The sequence below is a fragment of the Pyxicephalus adspersus genome, chromosome 12, assembly GCF_032062135.1.
Source record: "Pyxicephalus adspersus chromosome 12, UCB_Pads_2.0, whole genome shotgun sequence".
NCBI classification, from domain to species: domain Eukaryota; kingdom Metazoa; phylum Chordata; class Amphibia; order Anura; family Pyxicephalidae; genus Pyxicephalus; species Pyxicephalus adspersus.
The window spans coordinates 8,028,949-8,052,034 of NC_092869.1; the positions used below are offsets into that span (position 1 = coordinate 8,028,949).

Consider the following 23,086-nt stretch of genomic DNA (forward strand, 5'->3'; position numbering starts at 1 on the left):
CTTCACCCATGATCGTCTCTTTCTTGCCATGTTGCTTCAAAGATCATTTTCTTGTTGCCAATATGTCAGTAACAGACGTCATTCCTAACACTGGAGCCGTACCCACCTCCTCTCCCTCCATCCTATCACCCAGTCTGTACAACACAGAATTATTTCTATTACAAACATTTATCACCATATGGTTATTTATCATCTATTACTTAGTATTAGTGCTACTCAAAAATATTGTACAATATCGTGTAAGTTGTATTATACTTAATATGAACTTGTATTCTCAATTGTATGCCAAAAAGTCCTATCTTTTGTCTCCTTGATTGTTCACAAAATTTTATTATCTGCTTTATAGGTGCTGTATTTTTGTCTTATTTCTGTATACTATGAAATTACAAAAAAAAAAAATGAATTTATTGCCTAAACTACTCAAGGTTTGTGATTTCTGTATTGATCAGTTACAGAAAGAAATAGTGCAAAGAAGAGAACAGAAAGTGTACAGCAAAATGAACTACAAAAGTAAAAGGGTGGTACCAAAAACTAAAGATCTAACTGATGCTTGGTGTAAATGTAAATAATATATATGTACTCACCAAGTATGATGGGGAAATAAGTAAGTGTAAGAGAAACAAAGAACAGCTCCTTTCCCCAGATCATGCTGAAAACATGCTTTGTGAATTAGCATATGCATGGGGGGGACTTTTACATCCGCCCTTTTGGCACTCCTCTGTTATGTGTACTGTATCGAGGTATACCTAACTATAACTCATTCACTGTTAAAAAACCAATTTTTTTTAAAAAAAAATCTATGTTCCCTATTTGTAATTCAGAGCAATCACATTGTGTGCCTGCTTAAAAACTGATGGAAGGATAACATTTAAGTTTTGTTAGAATACACAATTACACAATATATTCAATTACTCTAAAATTCAGAGCAAATGTATCAAAGTGTCTAAAGTTTGAGAAGAGGTTCCTAAACATTATAAACAAAAGGCCATTTATCAGTCCTGTAGACTTTACAGGTTTCAGATTGTGACCAGTGGTAGTAGAAAATGCCCACTGGCATGAACAGGGGTCCCCGGTTGTGTGGGAAGAGGGGCAGGACAAGTACTGACTCATCCCGGGTCTGATTTCTTTAAGCTCTTCAAGGCTGGATACACTTTCAGTGAGGCTGGGTGACCTGGCAAACCTAGAATGTTTTTTTAAATTAGTTTGCCATTTGTTAGCAGATGTTTACAATCCTTGACCAGATCCAATTCAGGTTTTCTGGATAACCCAGCTTCACTAGTGAAAGTGAATCCTTTCCAGCCTTGGGGAACTTTAGTAAATCAAGCCCAATGAATACAGTAGCATACTAGTATAGGACAATCCTGCAGTGCTACCAAATTCTATTAGAGGGAGATGAAAACTTAATGGGGTTTATACAAATCTTACATACAATTTGGTGTAATCTAGGGGTTATTTAGTAGTTAGGTGATCTCCCACATTAACTTAAATTATTATTTTTCCAATAAAATGTATATTACACCCCTGGCTCATTGGGGGAAAACAATGACTGAAGATGGTGCTTGGTAAGAGTAAAGTATGACCTAGCAGCCCCAATCAATGAGAAGAAGATTAATGCACCATTGCAGTATCCGTGAATGAAATAGTGTCCCATCATTAGTGCCATTGGAAAATATTGCTCCTCATCTGTGGTGTCAGAGGGAGGAATTATACCCCATTGTTGGGGTAGTTTAGTGGAACCCACAATGGACTTTATAGCATGTAGCTACTCTTTGTGCCTGATTTATTAAACATCTCCAAGACTAGAAGATACTCTATCATGGTAGAATCTGGATACTTCAGAAAACCTGGAATGGATTTCTGAAAATCATTTCAATCTTCCCAGGTCTTGGAGAGTTTTAATAAACCCGGCTCGGTGTATACAGCTGTACATGTACATTCTGCTAGGATTCAAGCCTAATATCCTGCAAAGTTAAGGATAGAACTTACCAAATTTGGCACTATTCAATGTTTAATTTTTTGCCTTGTTGGAATGTAGAAGTAATCTTTACCTGACCCCTTGTGGTAACTATTGCACATACAGAAATCAGTAATGTTACTAAATACTTGTATCAGTTCACAGAAAATAAGACTTACCTGATTATTCTTCACCTGTAGGTCAGTTTCTGAACAGCCACCGGTTGTTGCAAGTTGGACCTCATTCTCCCTTCCTTCTTTAATTACTAGGATTCCAGGCAGGAACGAGCAGGAGGTCTGTAATGTGTTCCTCAGCAAGCCTTCTGATTGCATGTGAGCCAATAGCTGAGCAGGGTTTGGGGTGCTCTTCTTCTGACAGTCTGGACCTTCAGGAGCAGTACATGAGCTGGTCATATATTAGTGTATGAAATATTCTCCACTGTGAACATATCAGGACAACTCCAGCCATCAAGCCTTTTTCCTTCCCTGTGTGTAGCATACAGCATGTGTTGTCATCACAGGCAGCTCTCCTCTATCCCCCTCCCCTCTTTAACAGCTTACAGTGTGTGCTTTTGTGTTTGCCCAGCAGGGGTGGAAAAAGTATTCGAATGTTTTACTTAAAGCATACCTAAACTCAGAATTTTTACTTTACATAAAAGGGTAAACAACCATTTTATATAAAGTAAAGTTTAATGCAACACCCTTTTATTTAAGGGTGATCAAGAATGAATGGGAGCGCAGAGCCTCCCAGGATACCTACGTCACGCATCCCTTGGCTCTTGGCTGCTTGGGCATTTGCAAATGGAGCTTTATCACCAATTATGCATGAACAGTAAGGTTGGCAAGTTTTATACCAGTCTACGTCACCTGATCATGTGCCTGCGCAGTGCCAGATCATGTGATGCGCCGGGCAGAATACAGATACCAGGACAACGCGGGACCCGATGGAAGAAACCTCCTGACGAATAGACTGATTTGTGGGATTGAAGGTAAGTGTGAATTTATTGTTTTGGCTTAGTTTTGGGTTTACTTTTTAACAATAGGGAATGGGCAGTATCTCCTGTGTATTGAAAAAGCGCAAGGGAATATAAATTTTAAACTGTTTTTATTTAAAGGAAAACCTTTACAATTCCAAAGTGCAATAACAAAATAAAATCTGTTGCAACAAAGTAGACCAAATTTATTAAAGCTCTTCAAGGCTATAGAAGAAAAAATACCATTGGAGAATTTGTGTGATCCAGCAAATCTGAAATGGATTACACAAAAAGCCATTGCTATTGGGAAGCAAATGTTTTATATCCTGGACCAGATCCATTCCAGGTTTGCGGGTTCACTTTTATAATAGTCTACCATTGGGTGTGGTTTATGAAAGCTCTCCAAGGCTGGAGAGGATACACTTTCATCAGTGAAGTTAGGTGATCCAGCAAACCTGGAATAGATCTGATCCAGGATTAAAAACATTTGCTAGCAAAAAGCAAATGACTTTAAAAAAATCTATTCCAGGTTTGCTGGATCACCCAACTTCACTGATGAAATCATCTTCAGCCTTGTAGAGCTTTAATAAATCAGGCCCATTGTGTCATTAGTGCAGACCATCCTATTCAACAGTTCCAAACAAAACAACCATTTGGTGGCATGAATTGTGAATTCTTTAAACTTTTCTTTTCTTGTGTACCAACAAAAGTTACACTGCAAATCTAAAAATCAAAACAGGTCAAGGTAACTGTTGTGACTAAAAGAAGAACATATTTAGGGATCAGGGACCATGGAAACTGTCCCATTCCTTGATATCAGAATGTGAAAACATGCCAGATGAACCTTAAAGATGCTGAAAAGATATATACCAAAATATATTGTATAAAAAAGGTATGGAAATCCAATAATAATATTGGTAGGCATATCAAATAAAAAGGACAATTTATGCCGCGGATTGTATGGAATTTTACGGATGGTGTACTTAAATTGTAAATATTTTGCTGATAATCATGTAAAACTAAAATGTCATTGTACTTTTTGTAAATCTCCAAAATAAATGTCCAAATTTAATGTACAGCGCTGCATAACATGTTGGCACTACATAAATACTGTTTCTATGAATAGCTCTCTCTGGTAATGGTAGACACACATATATTGATATTAAATACAATATGAATTGCTTGCTTCTCTGGATGTGCAGTTTCCCAATAAAGTAGATGGTAATATAATTGGTAGCTTGAAACATGCTGTTCTGTAAATCCGCATGTGGAAAAGACAGCCAGGCACCAGGGAATCTTATGGAAGCTCTCCTAGAATGAGCTCATCTGATGAAATGCAGACCAAAGCCAATACAGACAGAACCACAATAATGCATTTAGGCAGATCCTTTATTGCAGAAGGGACAGATAATGTCTCTTCTGCATTAAAAAAAAAAAAACATTTAACTACCTGATCAGATAGATCATAAACAGCACACAGACAGATCCCACGTAGACAACACATAGACAGCACACAGACAGATCATGCTTAGATAACAGTTTCTTCAGTTTTCTGGCATGAATTTCGGACTACATTTCCAATACAGGGACTGTGGTGCACTGTTTGGCCACTTATGTTTTGATGGCGCTGTTCTGCAGAAACAGCTGTTAGGCCTTGCTTGCTACACTAAATACACGTTGAGACGTCCCTGCTGTCTGCTCCCTGGAACTGTGCCAGATGTCTGTGGGTGCTGGGGGAGGAAGGCTTGCCTGTGTGTGGAATTAAGTATAACCTTCAAAACACCAGAATTCTCGAAAATCAGGCACACCTCAGGTGTGGAGGCTGCTGGATTGTTGAATGTCAACCTGTATATCACTCGTAGAATATATTCAAATTATGGTAAATTGGTGGTGTATTTGTTTATGTAATAACAGTTTTTGTAATGTTTTGAACTAAAGATCAAACCACTAAAGTTGTTTGTGTGTGTCTTTTCTGTAGGGGGGAGTCTATAATACAAGTTTAATTGAAATAAAAAAAAAAAATATTTGCGTGCAAAAAGTGAAACAAGGTCAGGTTTTAGAAGGAAATGATTAGCAGCATTTTAAAATTCCTCCCCGGTCCTAAAAGGCTTATTGTGATTTCACTGCATTCTGTGAGCTTCTCATAATGTAGGTTACATGCTGCAGTAAATAAGGCAGAGCCCACCTCATTTCCTGGCTGGAAGACATCCAGCGTCATCTAGCCCAGGGGTGTCAAATTCAAATATACAGTGGGCCAAAATGAAAAACTTAAAGTTGCAGGCCAAACTTGAAATAGCACCGCTACTACAATTCCCTGCGTCAAGTAAACAGTCCAATGCGGGGCTTAATGTTATCAGTGGCTGGAACTTCCTCTTCACTGAAATAGCACCGCTACTACAATTTCCTGCGTTGTACATTCTAATGCGGGGCCATGCATAGGGAGAGAGGCCGCTGGTCTATAGACGAGAGTGATGCCGCAACTACAATTCCCAGCATTACTTGCATCTATAAAACAGTCCAATGCGGGGCCATGCATAGGCACAGAGGCCGCTGGTCTATAGACGAGAGTGATGCCGCAACTACAATTCCCGGCATTACTTGCATCTATAAAACAGTCTAATGCGGGGCCACGCATAGGCAGAGAGGCCGCTGGTCTATAGACACAAGCGATGAGGGGAATTGTAGTAGTGGCGCTACTTCAATGCAGTGGCAGGTCAGCTGCAATTCATATTTAGGTTTCTTTTGAGAGCCAAATAAAGGACGGTGCGAGCCATATTTAGCCCACAGGCCAGAGTTTGACACAACTGATCTAGCCTGCATATCCCAAGTAGGGTTCATCCATAGGTTGCAGACAGATTTCCTCTCACTACCTTTTGCTCTTCCAGGACATGAAATAAAGAGAAATCATTCTATTCTTAATAAAGACCTCAGGCTAAAACTTTTTTTTTGTCTTGGATAAAATTGGAGTTAGAAGAGTTAGAAATTACTGGGAGGTCTTGTATGTGGGTGGGTGATAAATGACACTTGTGCAATTAATGCTTATAGCTGCACAAGGTAGGTTGGTGGGGGCATGATTTAAAAAATATTACAGAGATAATATCCATATATGGTGGCTAGGGATGAGTGAGCAAGATTTTTAAACTCGATCTTGCGGCAAATTTGGACGTTCTCCCTTACCGAAATTGTAACCGAGAATGGCCGGTGTAAATTCGCTGAGCAACATCGAATTTTCCTAAAAAAAAAAAAATGGGGACAAGTCTGCTCATTCAAAACCTCTAGTGTTCTCTGGCTCAAGCGTCATCAGGATTTCCCTTTCCTCAGCCAAATAAGAGAGCTCTAGAGGTTTTGAATGGGGAGACTTGTCCCCATTTTTTTTTTTTTTTTTTTAGGAAAATTCGATGTTGCTCAGCGAATTTACACCGGCCATTCTCGCTTACAATTTCAAATATATATAAATATATATAAATATATATCTATTGTGGGAGATTAGCTTCAACTCACTTGTTGCAGAGAGGTATTTCCAAGTTCATTTTCAGGACATGCTGCCCCTTTTTATAAATGAAGACTCGAAAACATAAAATAGGCAAAAATTCCAGGGTTCAACCTCACTGGAGATCAATGTCATTCACATCAGAATCATGCAAAAAAAAAAAAACACAAAATAGCCTCCTGGCACAGCCTTTCCCCCTGAGCTTCACCTGGCCTCAAAGACCTGCAACGCCACTGTCTCAAAGACATGCTCCTTTTTATTAAAGGACCAGGTTCTCCAGAGTCACCTTCAAATTCTGGCCTGGAAAAGGGAGAAGTGCCTGGCCCACCTGTTGCTTCCAGGACACTCCGGGCCTGGAACCCAAATAAAATGCAGCAATTGTGCCACAATACAATATGCATGCCCCTGTACAGGCCCGTTAATCCTTTTTCTAGGGGCAGATGATGCCAAATACCCTGCAAATTTGGTATATATTTTATTTTGCTACAATATAAATATACACCTGTATGTATATATATATGTGTGTGTCTAAACTTCATTGTACGCATTTTAAAGGTCACTGGAAAATTTAGGTAGGTAATTGTAAATAATGAGTAAGATTTCCCAGTGAACAACATGACATGAAGATATTTCTGGGTTTTATCTGGTGGTATGAAATATTTCACCTGGGTCTAGATAGAGATAGAAGATAGAAGGGACAATAACAAATCTGGACATTTCCCCTTCAGAAAGGGCTTTGCTTTTTAATTTGTCAATTTTAGAACTTTGGTATGTAAAAGAGCTCTACATTTTATATATATATATATATATATATATATAAATATATATATATATACAGAGAGAGAGAGAGAGAGAGAGAGATGGGAGAAGCTAAATAAGCTAGTCCTCCCAAATGTTAGCAAATTGGACATCATAGTACATGCGCAGAATAGGGGTGCAGAAGGATATTTTCACATTGACCTGTGTTGGTCACTAAGAAATGATTGGTGATTTGTAAGTACTCTGCTTCTAAACTTTTGTCTGCATAATTATTTTTAATATAGTTCCAAGTAAACCATTGCTGTAAAAACTATTAACGTTGGTGAACTAATATCCTGACCCTGTGGTTTTTATTACTTAGAAAAGTTGCCTTCAATGTCAACTTTGTGTGGGTTAGTGACGCCAGGTATTACAACCAAAGTAGTCAATATTCCAGTTAAGTGTTTAGCAGTTGTGAAATGAATGGTCAGCACTGGTTGTCCATATTTCCTTTATTACCATCAATCATTTCAACTTTATTAGCAAGCCATAGACTGAACTTTTACCAGATTTGTCAACATACAAACATATATACAAAAAACAAAAATAGTAAACTGAAATTAGTCCAGATGCAAACACCATAAAAGCATGTGCGATAATAAAATTGTCTGTCTGTCTATACAAAACGGTCTGTTTTGTATAAATAAATATAATTTTTCCAATGGTAGTGTCCTAGATAATGATGTTAAAGCAGATCTCTTTCCACAACGTGCTTTTAACTTTTGGGTAGAATAGGAAAGGGTCATTCTGCTTTTTGAATTTCATCTATGACCTCCCCACCCTGGAACAGCACAGAGAGCAATTTCATATACAGCTGAGATGGGAAGACCTTCATGTCAGGTTAACAGAAAGAAATCTATAGGGAACTGGACTGACCCATTCTACCCCAAAAGCTCCACTTATGCAAGAGAACTAATTAGGCTTTGATAAAGACCGCAGTTTACATCCATTTCACAACAGATCTGTCTTCTGTACTTTTTTGTTCTCATTGTCCTGACACCCAAAGCGTGTAGACTAGTAATTGATTGACACCAATGAAGGATCTGGAAAAAAGATAGAAGGAAATTTACAGGTAAGAAGAATATACAAGATACCTTTTTCTAATGAGCAATCCCCATCAAATTTCACCTATCAGCCACTGATCCCTATACCTGCCAAACATGCATTCCATATGTAATGGGAACATTGATATGTGCGTAAGATTTGTGGCAAAAATGTGAGAGCATGACTAAATTTAAGTGGGGTACTGAAAAACTGATGTGTCTAGTTGGCATGACAGGGAGGAAGGGTCATAACCAAGATGGAGAGATCACAGCCAGGACAGAGGTATCACAATCAGGAATGGGGCACTTAAAGCGTACGTAAATTCAGAATTTTCGCTTTATGCAGAAGGGGTTTGAAAACCCTTATTTAAAGTAAAAATTCTTTTTGTGTTTTTTTAAGTGCAACACGCTTTTTTTTTGCCTAGCCGATCAAGAATGAATGGGAGCACAGGGCCTCCAGGGAGACCTACATCACACGTCCTGGGAGGCTCTTGGCTGCTCCTTCTGTGCATGCCCGAGTATGAATGGAATTTTGCTTTTATACAACCGTCACTTTAATCGCAAAGTGTCCCTACTTAAAAATTTTCCAACATCACTGGAAGCAAAATCCAAACTTCTAATATAAAACTAAAAGGGTAAGGGATTCCTTGAAGCTTAACTGCAGCCTAACTGCTGCCTACCAGGACTGGGCCTGATGACAGTATGGGAATAACTACAAATTGTTTCCAAGCTAAGGTTTATTCAAGGCTCCTTGTTCCCGCAAAAGTAACTGTTGGGCAAAGTACAGGTCCCCTTTATGCATCCCAACATAATAAATGAGATTTCCATCTAGAAGTGCAGAAAAACTACATTTTGGAACTCCAATAGCTACCAATACAAGCCTGCGAGTTTTTTAGATTGACATTTTTTGTTTGTTGGATCTTTGTGTTTTGCCAGTGTTAAAGATAATATTCATGTAATAATTTTTACCTTTGTATCTATATCTGTGGGACAGATATATAAAGAAGATGCTCAGTAAAATGTAGGCTGCTGTCAGGCCCAATCTCAAATGGATTGAACATCCTAAAAAAGTGTAAAATGGAGTTAGAAGAAACAGAGGTAGTGAGAAGCAAAATGTAATTAGGAGGGGTTCTGTTCCCCAGAAAGTTTCTTTTTTGTAGACTCTGATATGTAGTCATCGTTTGGTTTTTAATATCTTAGGGTCTCCAGTAGAGAGGTCCATGAGTATCCCATCAGAAAAGATAACAGGGCAGTCCCAGGAGTCCCTACAAGATATTGGACACATGTGGTTAATCTAGCCCACCAGTTGTTCACCAATAACTCGGATGTCATAGGAATGACCATTTTACTATAAACTGCATTCTTGTTTGTCAAAGGGATTCTTAAAACAGCCAAAATTGGGATTCCAAGTGTTGGTTTTGCATGCCAAAAGCTGTAGCCGTCATAGCAATGTCAAAACTTGTGAATCATGCTTTCTAAAGATCATTTTAGCTTGTTGGTTGATTTAAATAGGAAATGTAGTCATTTTAGCTTGTTGGAACCAGAATGCAGGTCAACCATCACAAGTTGACAGTAATGTGCTTAGAATTAGAAATGTAGTCTAACTCTAAGCACATTACTGTCAACTCGTGATGGTTGACCTGCATTCTGGTTCCAACAAGCTAAAATGACTACATTTCCTATTTAAATCAACCGTTATAATGGGACATCCAAATTTAGGCTAAATGGAGGCCAAGTCATCCATGGGATGTCTATATTTGTAGCCTTTAGCAATTAGATATTCCTATTATAGTGCCTGTCCCTGTTTCTATACGTTTGCTATTTTCACACACTGGTTCTTGCCCTGGGTCTTGCCCATAGGAGATATACGGTATGAAACTTTTGGGTAGTCAAACTCTCCAGTATCTAAAAAAGTTACAAATTTTGGTGAGTAGACTGATCCTCCCGTATTCCTACCTGGAGCACATGTTGGCTGTACATTTAAGGTGGCATTCTTTCGATCAGCAGGGTTGTGTACTATACACATAAGATCCATGTCCCAGGACTCGGGCTGTAGTGACATCTGGATTGTATCACCAGTTTTATTGTACAGGTGATAGTCAATGTCTCCATGTCTGTATTTCCAGATATAGGACACTGCTGAGGAGTTTGTTGAGACAGAACAATAAATAGTCATATTACACCAGCCTTTGGTTCTTTTCCCCAATTCTGCCCTTATAGATGGGACTGGAACAGGTTCTGCAATTAGAAAAGAAGGCTATTTAGTCAAAATGATACAGCACAATTTACATATATATTTTTTGTGTGTGAGTGAGGTATGTCATCTTGAAGAGTATTATGTGGTCACGCTTTGGGTAGAGAGGCAAAAAAATATCCTACATCAGCATAAGAACACCTAGAGTTACCAATCAGCTGGTAGAATTACCAAGAGTTGCCTATTCTATCACCAATTTGGTTATAGAACTCAAAGTGGATTATTACATCTATTGATGAAAAATATATGAAATATAACTGTCCTTTATACCCACAGCAGCCAATCACATAGGTTTCCATGTGAGTAAAAATAAGAATGGAAAAATGGTTTTGCTTAAATGGATGCTCCAGTCTCTTCATCAAAATATGTCCGAGCTGAATGAGCCTTAGTGAAACAAAAGAAAATACAGTAATCAGGGTGTGTTGGTGCAGAGCATGCTGTCATTGCCCCTATGTGTATCAATGTGAACCACCCAACCTGGAGAAAAGACAAAGATATAAAGGACCCAGTAGTGGTAAATTCTTTATTTGTAACTTCATCAGTTTGTATGATATAGACTGCTCTTCAGATATCAGTACACTTACCATATACAAAGAGAACTAGTGGCTGTTCATAGGTCTCTTTGGATATAAGTGTGATGTCAATCGTATATATTCCAGAATCCCTCATTGACAGGTGTTCAATAACCAGTATCTCTCCATTATTAAGTATCTTTATCCGCTCAGAGAACTGAATGGCATATTTATTCAGCTGACCATATTTTATTGATGCAACCTTGACTGTTTTCCCTTGAGATGTAAATGTCCAGATGATTTCTTCTATAGATCCTATCTGGGGCAGGGGGTTGGAAAGCTGGACAGAATGGTTAAGAAGACCAAACACTTCTTGTGTCTCATCAGCCTGAGCTAAAAAAAAAAAAGAGAACGTAATCAGAAACAAATTAGCCTTATGCAAAGCTTAATTTATCATTAAAAATGAACAGATGATTTCATATTCAATTCATTGATTGGACTAAGAAATGCAAATGAAAATAAGGAATGGTAGCTTCCATGTTCCTTAAAAAAAAAGGCGTCCTTTGCCTGAAAACAGAATGTTAGATGTAGTAAATCACATGTCCTTTATAAAGACTACTGGCCTTGTGATGGGCACTTCATGTCAGGAGATGTGGGAAACTACTAGGAAGAAGTGGAGCATAGAGACTCCCCCTGACCTTGCATGGGTGGTAGGAAAATGTAATATTTTTGCCTAGAAATGGTGGCAATTCTAATAAAGCCTGTGTCTTTTGGAGATGCCCTCAACATTATCACTAAGCCATGTGGAGCTCCAGTTTAAAGCAAGGTCTGTGCACATTACATTTATATTTTGATGTGGATTTCATAAGGTCTGGACATAATATAAACTTTGACAATGCAAAATTCTTTAAACATAACATTCCATAATCCAGAGTTTACAAGAGTTACAGTTTACAGAGTTACAAGTTTACAAGTTACTAAAGGTCACAGATGGATCAAATTGTTTCCCATTCAATTTCTTTAGGCAGCCATGGGCAACCTCTGCGAGGAGCTTCTCAACCAAGTAAATGGTTGAAGGTGGTCAGAAAGCTCACAGCCTGTATGAACAAACCCTTCAAATCAATTTCCTTTGGTTATCTGACAATGAATCTTTAGAAAATAACTTTTTTTCCCCTATTTAAGTGATAGATAGATAGATGGATAGATAGATAGATAATAACAAGTAGCTTATGCATTACTTCAAATAATTAATAATATCCTAATGGGGTCACCCAGTTTGTATTTCCTGCCTCCACAGTGTTAAGAGGAAATGAAACACCGTGACAGTGTCATTGCTGGTCAGGCAGGAGATGAAGGTTTTGCTGCATGATTCCACTAACAAACGCATAAGTAAATCTGAAATCAAAACCCATTACTAAAAACAAACCTGGATATTGCCTAAAAGGGCTATAAAATTGGTTTAAATAAAGTGTATATTTAGGCAAAGCTCTACAAATGCTGTTTCTTTTAATCTATCTATGTGCTTGTAGTGGAAACTCCCTTTACATCTGGAGACACAACAGGAAAAGAGAAAATAAAAAATCTCATTCAAATGGTTAGATTTATTATCACATTCTGTCTCAGTGACAACAGTCATCGGGACAAATAGAAGGGATGAATATATCCAGATGTGACACATCAATAAAATGTAACAAAAGATCTAATTCTTTATGTATCTAACAATTAAAACAAAAGCTTGGGTTATATATAGATTTTAACTAATTCCCTCCTTCATACTAATCTATGATTACTTTCTCATCCAGCTCACCATTCAGCCATAGAGAGAAAACCCTGTGCGCGCTTCATACCACTGACACTACGTACACAGATCACATTTCTTTCCATGATACAACCTTTCATGATTCTTTCCAATGATAACAAATTCTTTGCGGAGGGGGCGATGCAGCGGGAGGCACCCCACTGCATCTTTCCCAACAAAAAATAACAACAGTCATCTGGGTCTATTGTTTAGTGATCTGCCATGAGGAATTGTTAAACAATGTTGGAGGACTGATGTACACACTCTAGATTTTCACCCAAGATCACCGGGGAAAATTACCTAATCTGTGTATGTAGCCCTACATAGGGCTGAGAACTCTCCCCTTGCTTTAAAGAGGGTGGACATACATAAACCAGCATAGGAGAAGCAAAGCTTCAGTTTAAGCCTACGAAATGTATCAACATCAGCATTACTCCATGTCCCAAGTTATCTAATACTTGACAGTAAAAAATGCAGATATACTCCAATGTTCTGGTATAGATTAACATTTGTATGACTCACCTGAAACCTGGAGAAAGGCTACCAGCAATACTAAAGATCCCTTAATCTGTGCCTTCATTTTCTCAGTTCCACGTACAATGTAATTTCCCCTCAGTGCTTAGGTATAAGTATGCAGTAAAAAACCACAGATTGGTCACGAGGTTTAATATTCTCATGCCGGTGAAAAAGTACAGATTTTTTAAACCATCTGGTTTCATTTCATAACAACAAGGTGGTTAAAAACAAAAGCATTTTATTAAAGATTGAGTCTGGACTGAGAAGAACGTTTCGACCTCTCTTTCCCCCACTTCACCCATATACCAGTTACCTTGGTAAATTTACTTTGTGTCATGGGTGTCCCTTGCCAGTGCCATGTCGTGTCCAGTTGATTGGTGTTCTTGTTAGAAATTATCTTATAATAAATATAGTTAGAGTATGTATGTGAAAGATCATGGAGTGGTAATTGAAGAGCTGTATGATTATTTTAACGTTGTTATCTATGTAAGGGTTCAAGACCTCCATATATTGGGGAATGAGAATTTAGGACATCTAGTGAAACTTAGGTTATTGAGGTTAATGTGACACAGTTGTGTAAAGTCTATTCACTCTTTATGTTTTCAATAACATGTAATAAAGTTACAATGTATGCCAATGAGAAACTGTTGTATAAAAAGAAGCTACTGTTAAAGTTGTGGGTAGAGATTGTTCCTTCGTGGTACAAACTGATCTGTTCCTCTCACAAACTGATCTGTAACATGCAGTCATGTCCTCTTATGCTTTCTTTTTTTTTACTTTGTGAACTTGCTTACCATTTTATATTTTGGTGTGCCTTTGAATAAATACCTTTTATTACTACAACCTTTCTTCTGAGAGAAGATACCTTTTTTCTTCAGTTCCAACATCCTCTACAGTTTATGACTGGACAGCCATTTGGAAGTGTTCGACATGAACATCTATCTTCTGCAGTGAGGAGGATCCTTCCTTAGAAGACCCAGGACCCAGTGACCACAGATTTAGGCAGAGGTACAATTTATATAGTAGTGGTACTATTTTACAAGCATCTAAGTGGACATTTTTTTGTTTTGATTGAGTGGAAAGAGTCAAAATTTCTATTATGTTGTATGTATGTATTATGTTTTATTATTATGTATTATTATTATGTATTATGTTGTATGTATGTATTATTATGTTGTATGTACCCCACTAGGGCCATTCCCCTTCATTTCCTGTCCCTTTGAAACATACTTTGACATACAAGAAATGGAGAGGGCAGGTGTGTCCAGACCAAGGAAGGCACAAACAGAAATACAAAAAATGTCAGTGGTCATAGTTCTAACCCTTTCTCCTATTCTTTATATTCTTTTATACCTAACAGATTGTAAGTTTTTCTACCTTCTGTATTAATATTATTATTATTATTATTATTATTAATAAACAGGATTTACATTACGCCAACATATTACGCAGCGCTGTATCCTCCTTATATCCAAGTAGATTGTAAGCTCTTCTACTTTCTGTATCCTCCTTATATCCTAATAGACTGTGAGCTGTCCGCTTTTTCAACCAAAGAGAATTGTATTTGTATGTGACACCTATTAATCTTTAAATACCCTTGATCAGCCTTATAGAGCTCCTCGCAGAAAATAAATATGGTGTATATAGAATAAAATCCCCTTGTTCTCCTTTCTGAAGCAGGACTCCTCTGCTCACCGACTCTTTTATCGCTCCATACACAGAAAAGGAATATATCTATTGTTACTCTGTGTGGCATATTGTTACTCATGTGATGGCACGTGGCAGATGTGGCATGCGGGTAATCTGTATTTTACAGATAGTTGGGTGGACAGTAGAACATATATGTTGTATCTGCCATGGTCATACAAATGAGTTGTACAATTTGTGTTCTGGTGCTGGTGAAATGTGCTCCAATTGTAAAAGCAACAATCAGATTCTGGGAGGAAGAGCCCCAAACATAGGGAATGTAGAGAACAAACATTGGTCCTCTTCTGGTGTTTGATCCATCACCCCCATTGAATTCATATTCCAAATTCTAGTGCCATGTACAATTTTAAACAAGTACTGCACAAAAATAAATTTTTGGTTCATCAATTGCATACTAGGGTCTTTTACATGCTGTCCCAACTATGCAGTTTAATGCATGCACAGTAAAAACCACAAAACCCTAGTTTATACTGTGCATGGTTTGATTTTCAGGTAGACAGAAGTGAAGTAGGGACTACTAAAAATGTTCTTGCTACTACACATGCATCAAATTGTATTTCCAGCCACGTGCAGTGGAGTCTTGTAGAATCATGTGTGCATGCATCTATTTTTATTTTAATGCATGTGCAGTAGGATCAACTAAAATCTGGTCTCTACTACACATGCACAATAATTTGGTTTTATATATACGCAGTGGCATCCAACAAAATCTGGTCTCTACTGTCCATGAGTCATTCTTCTGTTCTTTGAGCATGTGCCAAAGGCCACGTGCTTGTAAAATAATGTCCCAACTGTGCGTGTGTCAATTTTCTATTTCATGCATGGGTTGTAAAGAGCAGATTTTACAAGATGTTGCTACTCATGCGTGACATTGAGACTTCATGTATGTGCAGTGGAGATCAGGGTTCCTACTTTGCAAAACTACTGAAGTTAAAAAAAAATGATACATGCACAGTAGAGATTGTTTTTTAATGGATCTATCTAAGTTTATCTGAAAATCGATGCATAAGTACTAGAAATCATATTTTACAAAACCCTACTCCCCATGCACCAAAAATAAACCTAGCACTACCATGCGTGTGAGTTTAGTTTTGATACTCTGCATTTGGATAATCGGAGTCTACACTCTCTGCATTCATGTACCAGGAGTGACAGATCACACAACAGAACAGGTTCAGTGTTTGTTCTGCACTTTCACCAGGAAGACAGGGTGGGGAGTACAATACAAATGAAATACTGTCTTAGAAACTGAAGCAAGCAATGATGGGGGTTTGTAAACCATGGAAATAACAAGAATTAATAGTGACATCCTTCTATAGGCGTTGTCTCTCATCTGAGGTGTTAACCAAAAACAGTAAATGTGTTTTTAAAATTGAGACACTAGTCTGCTAGGCACCATACATGAGAAAAACCCTGATGTAGTCAAATGGATGGGCTGTGGCATTAGCAACATAGGGTCCCAGGCCTTGACCTGGGTGGCACCCAAAAAATAACATCAAACCTATGGCAGTGTCACCAGAAACTTGAAACCAGAAACTAGTGGCAGCAGGATCAACCCAGGCAATAGTAACTGGCACCCATAACACAAAATCTGGCATGGTGGCAAGGTGATTGCAGCAGAAGCATTCTTGTGACAGCACAGGGGTTACCCTGTCTCGGCCCCTTAAAAAAATAAAAACATCACACAGCGACAAGAGGTAAGACATTATGGCAGAAGGCCACTTCTAGAACTAAATCAGACCTAATAGCCAATTTCCATGGTCCATGGATTGTACTTTCTGTAACTACATTTTAAGCTTCTATTGCCACTGCTATAGGTGAATGCCCAGGGTGCTGCCCAGTTCTGGAGGGGCCAAGACCCATGTACACTTTTGATGTAAAAATAATGCTGCCACAGCACTGCCATTACCTGGTATTGATGTTGTTCAGGTGTTTTTGGCAGCTGGGAACATATTCTTGCTTCCACAAGTGTCTAACAATATTCTACAGGTAGTCCCCGGGTTACATATATGAGATAGGGACTGTAGGTTTGTCCTAAGTTGAATTTGTATGTAAGCCAGAACAGGTACATTATTTTAATAAATGCAATTAGGACAGGTGTTTGTTTCAACATATTATTAGGCAGCGTTACAAGAGCTTGCAGAAGAGCTCAGCTGTGTTTTGCAACAGATTTCATCTGCACGTCATGCAAACAGCCCTCCCAAGCCTCAGTTCTTCACAGAATGAGCAGGAAAGCCCGGTTTGTATCTAGGAGATGTCCATATGTCAGATGTCCTTAACTGGGGGACTACCTGTAAAGTATTTTCTGGGCAATGAGGGTGCCAATGCCTGGTAACATGTGTGCTACCTACCTTCTGTTGCAGTTGTGTGATGTCTGTGAAGGTTTTCATTTATGCAGGTCATTGTATGTGGTCACATTCAACTGGACTTGTAAAGTTGAAGATGTTTTGTAGCCTAACAAGCTGCTTTATCAGTTCTACCAGTGCTAGAAATGCTCCAGCAATAATATCCATCCAGCAAAAAACCCTATTCCAATCACTAAGGAATGTGACAGGACAGATGCTAATTGAAAGATCAGGAGGTATCAAAATTGTGGAACCATTGTTTTCATTAACATATTCCTATCCTTGGTGTTAGGGAGTCTGCATATGTGTTAAACCTTCAAAATACACAAAATTATAGGTGGTAGATATATGATATTGAAGGCTCCTCGTGTCCAAGATGGTTGTTCTAATTTGGCGTAGATGGCCTCTTCAATGCCTTTTGCAAATCAGTTGTCCTCTCGGTCAAATACATTTACCTCATTCTTCTGAAAATAGTTTTCTTTTCCTTCATATGGCGGAACAATGCTAAATCTTGTCATCTTGTCACGTTGCTTTCCTCCTCCTATGTTGAGTCATTAGTTTGTTTGGAAAGCACGTTAAGTTGTAAAGAAAGAGAATTAGGTATCAATATCTCTTGTGTAGTTGCAACCTCCTAGTATTCCACAAGAGTGAATTATCTTTTTCATCTGGCAATGCCAAGTCTCCGTCACCACAATACAGCGTAACACATTGGGCTTTGGCAAGGCCATTGTAGGTTCTTTGAGATGAAGCATGGCACAACACGTCCTGGAGTCCAAAGTAAGAAAAAACCATATTTATCACCTACAATCTGAAGAAGGTTTTAACAACAGATTTAGTTGTTTGATGTAAAAGCAGGTCTCTGGAGAGCAGGTCTCTGGAGAGCAACAAAAGCCAAAACAGAATAAAGGGTCACAAAAATGACTGTAAAAGCATAGTAAAAATAAAGTACATTCACCTAGCAATTGTTTATGAGCATTCTATTATTATTAGGTATCATCTTTCTTTGCTGTCAAAATAGCTTCATTTCTTCAGGGTGCAGATGTTACCTTCTTCTAAGGTTTCTTAAGAGTTTGGTCCATGTTGTACAACGGTACAACACTAATATGTTCTTCTGTTCTACCATAACTCAAATGTATTCTATTGAATGCCAACAGCTAAGAAAACTGAGTAGAGATCTTAAAATGAATTCAATGGTTCCTCAAAGGTAAAAGGGTTGAGAAAGGCTGGATTGAACCCTTTTTAAAGTCCTTGTCCCTTTGTGATCTTGGGAACTACTGTGTCCTTTAATAGCTTTGTTGTGTTTATTTCTAATTTTGTCAGTTGTCTTTCAAATCTGCACCCAGGATGATCTGTATTATAACATCTGACAGTCATAGTGTGTCGTTGTGAGTTGTGTCATATTGTTGGTGATAAGGTGGGATCCCTCTAGGGAGGGATGATCACTGGATTGGACGAAAGTTTGGACGAAACAGGGAGATCATTTTCCGGGTCTTTTTTTAGCTCCTCTTGTATTGTTTCCTGGCAATATTTGTACGGATGATGTCAGGCACACTGTGCATAGTGGTCTTGGATAGAAACTTCGTCAATTTAAATGAAACACATAGACACATAAAATACGTGAACCCTAAAAAATGTAAATGTGCAATAAATAGGATATATTTTACACTTTTGGTACAAGGGGCTTTGATTGTTGCTGATGAGGTCATTAAAGCTGCTCTTTGTCCACATGCTAAGCAGTGAACATCAAAGCCCCACACCTTTCACCTCCTGTTTCTCCCTGTCTCTCCCTGTTTTATTGGGTTTTAACCCTACCCCCTTCTATGCAAATGATCAGAAGCTAATAGTAAAAAACAGGTCAGCTGCTAATTTGCTTTCAGAATTAATTGTTTAATTAAATCACAACTAGATTGGAAGTGAGAATCTGCCTGCCCTTAGCAGCTGCCATAGATCTGAAAGCCATTGTATGTTACAGCTAAAGCAAAATGGCAATACAAGCAGGTATAGGTTGACAAGGATTAGCCAGTTTCACCCAATTTGATGGCATAATATGTGAGGTCCTTTTTATCACAGCGCTGCACTGCACTAGTGTGGCTTGTGTTGGTCTGGAATTTTGTGCATAGAAAGGAAAATGTGTTCTGCCCCCAGTGGCCCTACCATTGTTGTGTAATGCAGGACCTGTTCACCCTCAACTATATCTATACTCAGCTCTTTTGCTTCACTTTTTTCACTTGAACTTTTTTTTCCATTTTTTAAATGCCTTTTTTTAGAGATATTTGGCTAGTGCTATTCACCTATTAATAGTGAGAGGAATTTATTTGCCTGTTGCTGTAGTTGTGCATTTATGCACATTACTGTAGCACAGAGGTCAGCAAGCTTTTTTCCACTAGGCCTTTTCAGGAGGAGGCAGGAGCACAGTAGACCGGACTCTCTCGACTCCCACCCTAATGGCTCCGCCACCATCAGGAACACCCCCTGAAGGGAAATCCCTCTCCTCAATAAGTATTGCTCCCTATTTCCCTATTTATATTCCCTATTTACCCTGGTGGCAGAAGTGTTAACATCGGCCGCGGTAAATAGAGAAGGGAGCTACAACACGGAGGCTCAAAAACCGCATGCGGCTCCGGAACTCCGGCGGCTCTGGCTCGGGCCAGGGGGCATTATGGTGGAACAAATTACTGGTTAGGCCGTATCTGGCCCAAAGTTTGACGACCTCTGCTTTAGTACATTGGTGTGAATGGGCCCTTAAAAAAAGTAATTCTCAAACTACGTTTTTGTCCTTTAAGCATCTAAACCACTACTAACTGGAATAGAACTGGCGGGTTGACTGATGATGAAATCAGGAACTTCATGACATCTAAATATAAGTAGATTTTTAGATTTAAAGAGATCCTTAATCTGGTGTATGACCTCTTGTTCAGAAGAAACTATGGGAATATATTGTAAAAAAAAAACATAATAAAGTAAAAGGTTCCCTTTTTTATAAAGCAAAGAATGTGGTGATAGGTCAGTTTAAAACAAAATAATTCTTAAACTAGGTATCTCCTTGACAGTGGATCAAAACTCTAACATTAGATATAATATTAAATATCTATTCTTATCTTTTTGCACTGGAATGTCAGTCCCCCTTTTGTGTGTGGCAAATTGCAATGCCATCCAGTCCAGGAAAACAGAGAACAGAGTGAGATCAGGAACTGACGACATCAGGAACTGACGACATATACAGAAGTAAAATTATTAGATCCCAAAAAGTACGATGTGCAAGTTTTTATTCTGATCGGATGAAAACTATGGCAAATATTTTCCACCCCCTTTTTCTTGCATGTCTATGGTTTGTAAATGTTGCAACAGGTGAGTATGTAACTTGTGTAATGTTTGGCATGTGTTGTGCAGGTCGTGACAGCTTCTGTTTACATTTTGCATATTGAAGGTAAGGAAATGGTTATATGTCAGCTGAATTTACAATTCTAAGCACTTTGAACTTTGCGTAAACTGTACCGAGTCCTGTAAATAAATCAGCTTGGGTTATTTATTGGTTGCAGGATCATCCTGTTTCTCTTTTTACGTTACGAGTTCTTTTCCTGTTTGCTTTCTGAATTCTTTGTGTGTGTTAACACTTCGGTTTGTGTTACAGCATGCAGACACAAAAACATGATTACTTGAGAGTCAAATATGTATAATGACCCGCAAAATAACATGTTAGACATCAGAGACTGATGATCCAGTTTACAGCTCCTAAATGCCCCTCATTTGAAGGATTTGCCCCTTCGCACATCGAATATGCACACCGGATTTACAATGTGACAAGTGCAGAATAATAACTCCTATAACAGCTCCTAACATCTTTTTTAAAGCTCTGACAACACAGTGCAACAATGAAATTCCAAGCAGTGTTGTCAGCCATGCTCAGACCTCTCCTTCTGCACACCTTTATTTCATCTCATGCCTATAACATAGAGAAGCCCAAGGACAATGAGCTCCAGCAGGGTTGATTGTACTGCTTGGGAGTATAGTACAGCAGAGTTGTCAGCTCATACAAGGAATTAGGATATCACAGGATGGTATGAAGATAAAGAAAGGGTGATGTTCTTTAACTATGTAAAGGAGAATTGGACTGACAAGACTCTTGGGGTTTCAGTGCAGAGGAGGCTTTGTTATCACCCCAAAAAGTAAAGTATAGGCTGGCGCAACACAATTTTGACAAGAGCAGTGGCTGCTGCTCGGTAGTGTTGGTGTTCGAATTTGGGTTGTCCTTATATTCAACCCAAATATGTCTGTTCGAATTCGGATAGACCCGACCCAAAAAACACAGGAATTTACGGTGCAAATTCGTGTGTAAAAAAAGTGTTAAAAAAAGAGGCTTTAATGTTAAAGTCATTTATTGAATGTGTGTCATTTGTGTGACTAACTTTTATTTTTTTACAGGTTATCCCACAATGACAGGATGATTCTCCTGTCAGTGTGGGATCCCCGGGCACTAGAGGTTAAATGAGGACAAGTCTCCCTATTCATCACCAGCTCAAGCGTCATCAGGATTTTCCTTTCCCCAGCCAATCACAGAACACTAGAGGTGATAAATGGGGGGACTTGTTCCTATTTAGCCTATAGTGCCCGGAGATCCCGTGGGACGTCTGTGTTCTTGGATAGAGAATCTCTCTCCAAGAACACATACTATAGTTATGCTAAGGCTGCAAGAGCAATCAGGTGAGCGGAGCTGTCAGATCCACTCCCCTGATTGCTCTTGCAGTTCTACACAGTCCCTCAAAATAACCCGAATTTTCCCCCTTTGACTCTAATGGTGTTCGAATTCGACATTTGATCACCCAAACAGTATTGACCTATTCGATTGAATAGCTGTCAAATCGAATAGCGAGATATTCGGCCAACACTACTGCTCTGTCCACCGAACCAGGAGAACTTAAGGATCAGATTCACATCTAGACATCTAAAGATTTTTGATTCGTTTCTCTATATCCCTCTTTTGCTGATTGGTGTGCTGTGGTGACCCACACTTACCTTCAAGTATCCTTACTTCCGGAAAATACTGTATGCAATCTCTAATAAGCACGCAGACACCCCTCTAAACCTCTAAAATGCATCAAGTAACTAGCCTGCGTGCGAACCCCGTACTTTCTGTGCATACATTGATTGTTCATTCATCATAATATTCTCAGAAACATTCCAGCTACTAAGTAGGTGATCTGTGTCTAGTAAGAACATACTCGACCCATTATATGGAGGTCCCATTAAACTATTATGCATATGAAAAAGTACTGTACTTTTTTCATGAGTTAATTAAATACAAACTTCTATTTTGCCCAAAAAACTTTTTAGTTTCACAAAAAAGTCTTTTGAATTTCTCAAAATTTCTGGCCGATGAATGGTCATTTTACTGAAATCAACATAATATGGAAAGCACAGGAGAACAGTTTTGATCCCCATGGGCAACTCCCAATATCTGCAGCCCCAGACAGCCATCTGATCTTCTGTTATAGTCATCTGCTAATTATACTGGCTGTCCAGAGTCCTTTTTTATTAGAGCGTGGTTTTTATTATGTGTTGGACTTTACTGATTAGAGGTACAATAAATCCCAATATGCCTCTCCATTCTGTTATTTGTTGACATGGAACTAGTAGTGTTGAGCGAACACTAAAGAGAGGCCCGTAGCCGTAAGAATTAGGCGCAGGGCCTACATGAC

At 38.6% G+C, this 23,086-nt stretch overlaps 3 protein-coding genes across 7 annotated transcripts in view; 1 reads left to right on the top strand and 2 right to left on the bottom strand.

Annotated features, from left to right (window-relative positions):
* CD48 (CD48 molecule) overlaps positions 1–2,429 on the bottom strand; it is a 27,963-nt gene extending 25,534 nt beyond the window's left edge. For 2 of the 3 annotated variants that reach the window (XM_072427873.1, XM_072427872.1), the window contains exon 1: positions 585–717. In XM_072427873.1, coding sequence (XP_072283974.1) covers positions 585–648 — 64 coding nt within the window. In that variant the 5' untranslated portion in view covers positions 649–717. Of the gene's footprint in view, positions 1–584; positions 718–2,133 lie in introns of those variants that run through there. The other variant, XM_072427874.1, reaches the window with a different exon arrangement.
* Positions 2,430–7,649: 5,220 nt separating this feature from the next.
* LOC140342324 (SLAM family member 5-like) lies at positions 7,650–13,402 on the bottom strand. Its single transcript, XM_072428464.1, has 5 exons — positions 13,345–13,402; positions 11,097–11,417; positions 10,215–10,496; positions 9,228–9,320; positions 7,650–8,258 (listed from the first exon to the last, which is right to left on the bottom strand). Exons 1-5 carry the CDS (start codon positions 13,400–13,402, stop codon positions 8,230–8,232), a joined length of 783 nt encoding a protein of 260 aa, XP_072284565.1. The 3' UTR covers positions 7,650–8,229.
* Positions 13,403–20,573: 7,171 nt separating this feature from the next.
* The window catches only part of LOC140341907 (uncharacterized), a 19,237-nt gene continuing 16,724 nt past the window's right edge, over positions 20,574–23,086 (top strand). The window contains exon 1 of one of the 3 annotated variants that reach the window (XM_072427844.1): positions 20,574–20,738. In XM_072427844.1, coding sequence (XP_072283945.1) covers positions 20,669–20,738 — 70 coding nt within the window. In that variant the 5' untranslated portion in view covers positions 20,574–20,668. Of the gene's footprint in view, positions 20,818–23,086 lie in introns of all 3 variants that reach the window. The other 2 variants (XM_072427845.1, XM_072427843.1) reach the window with 2 other exon arrangements.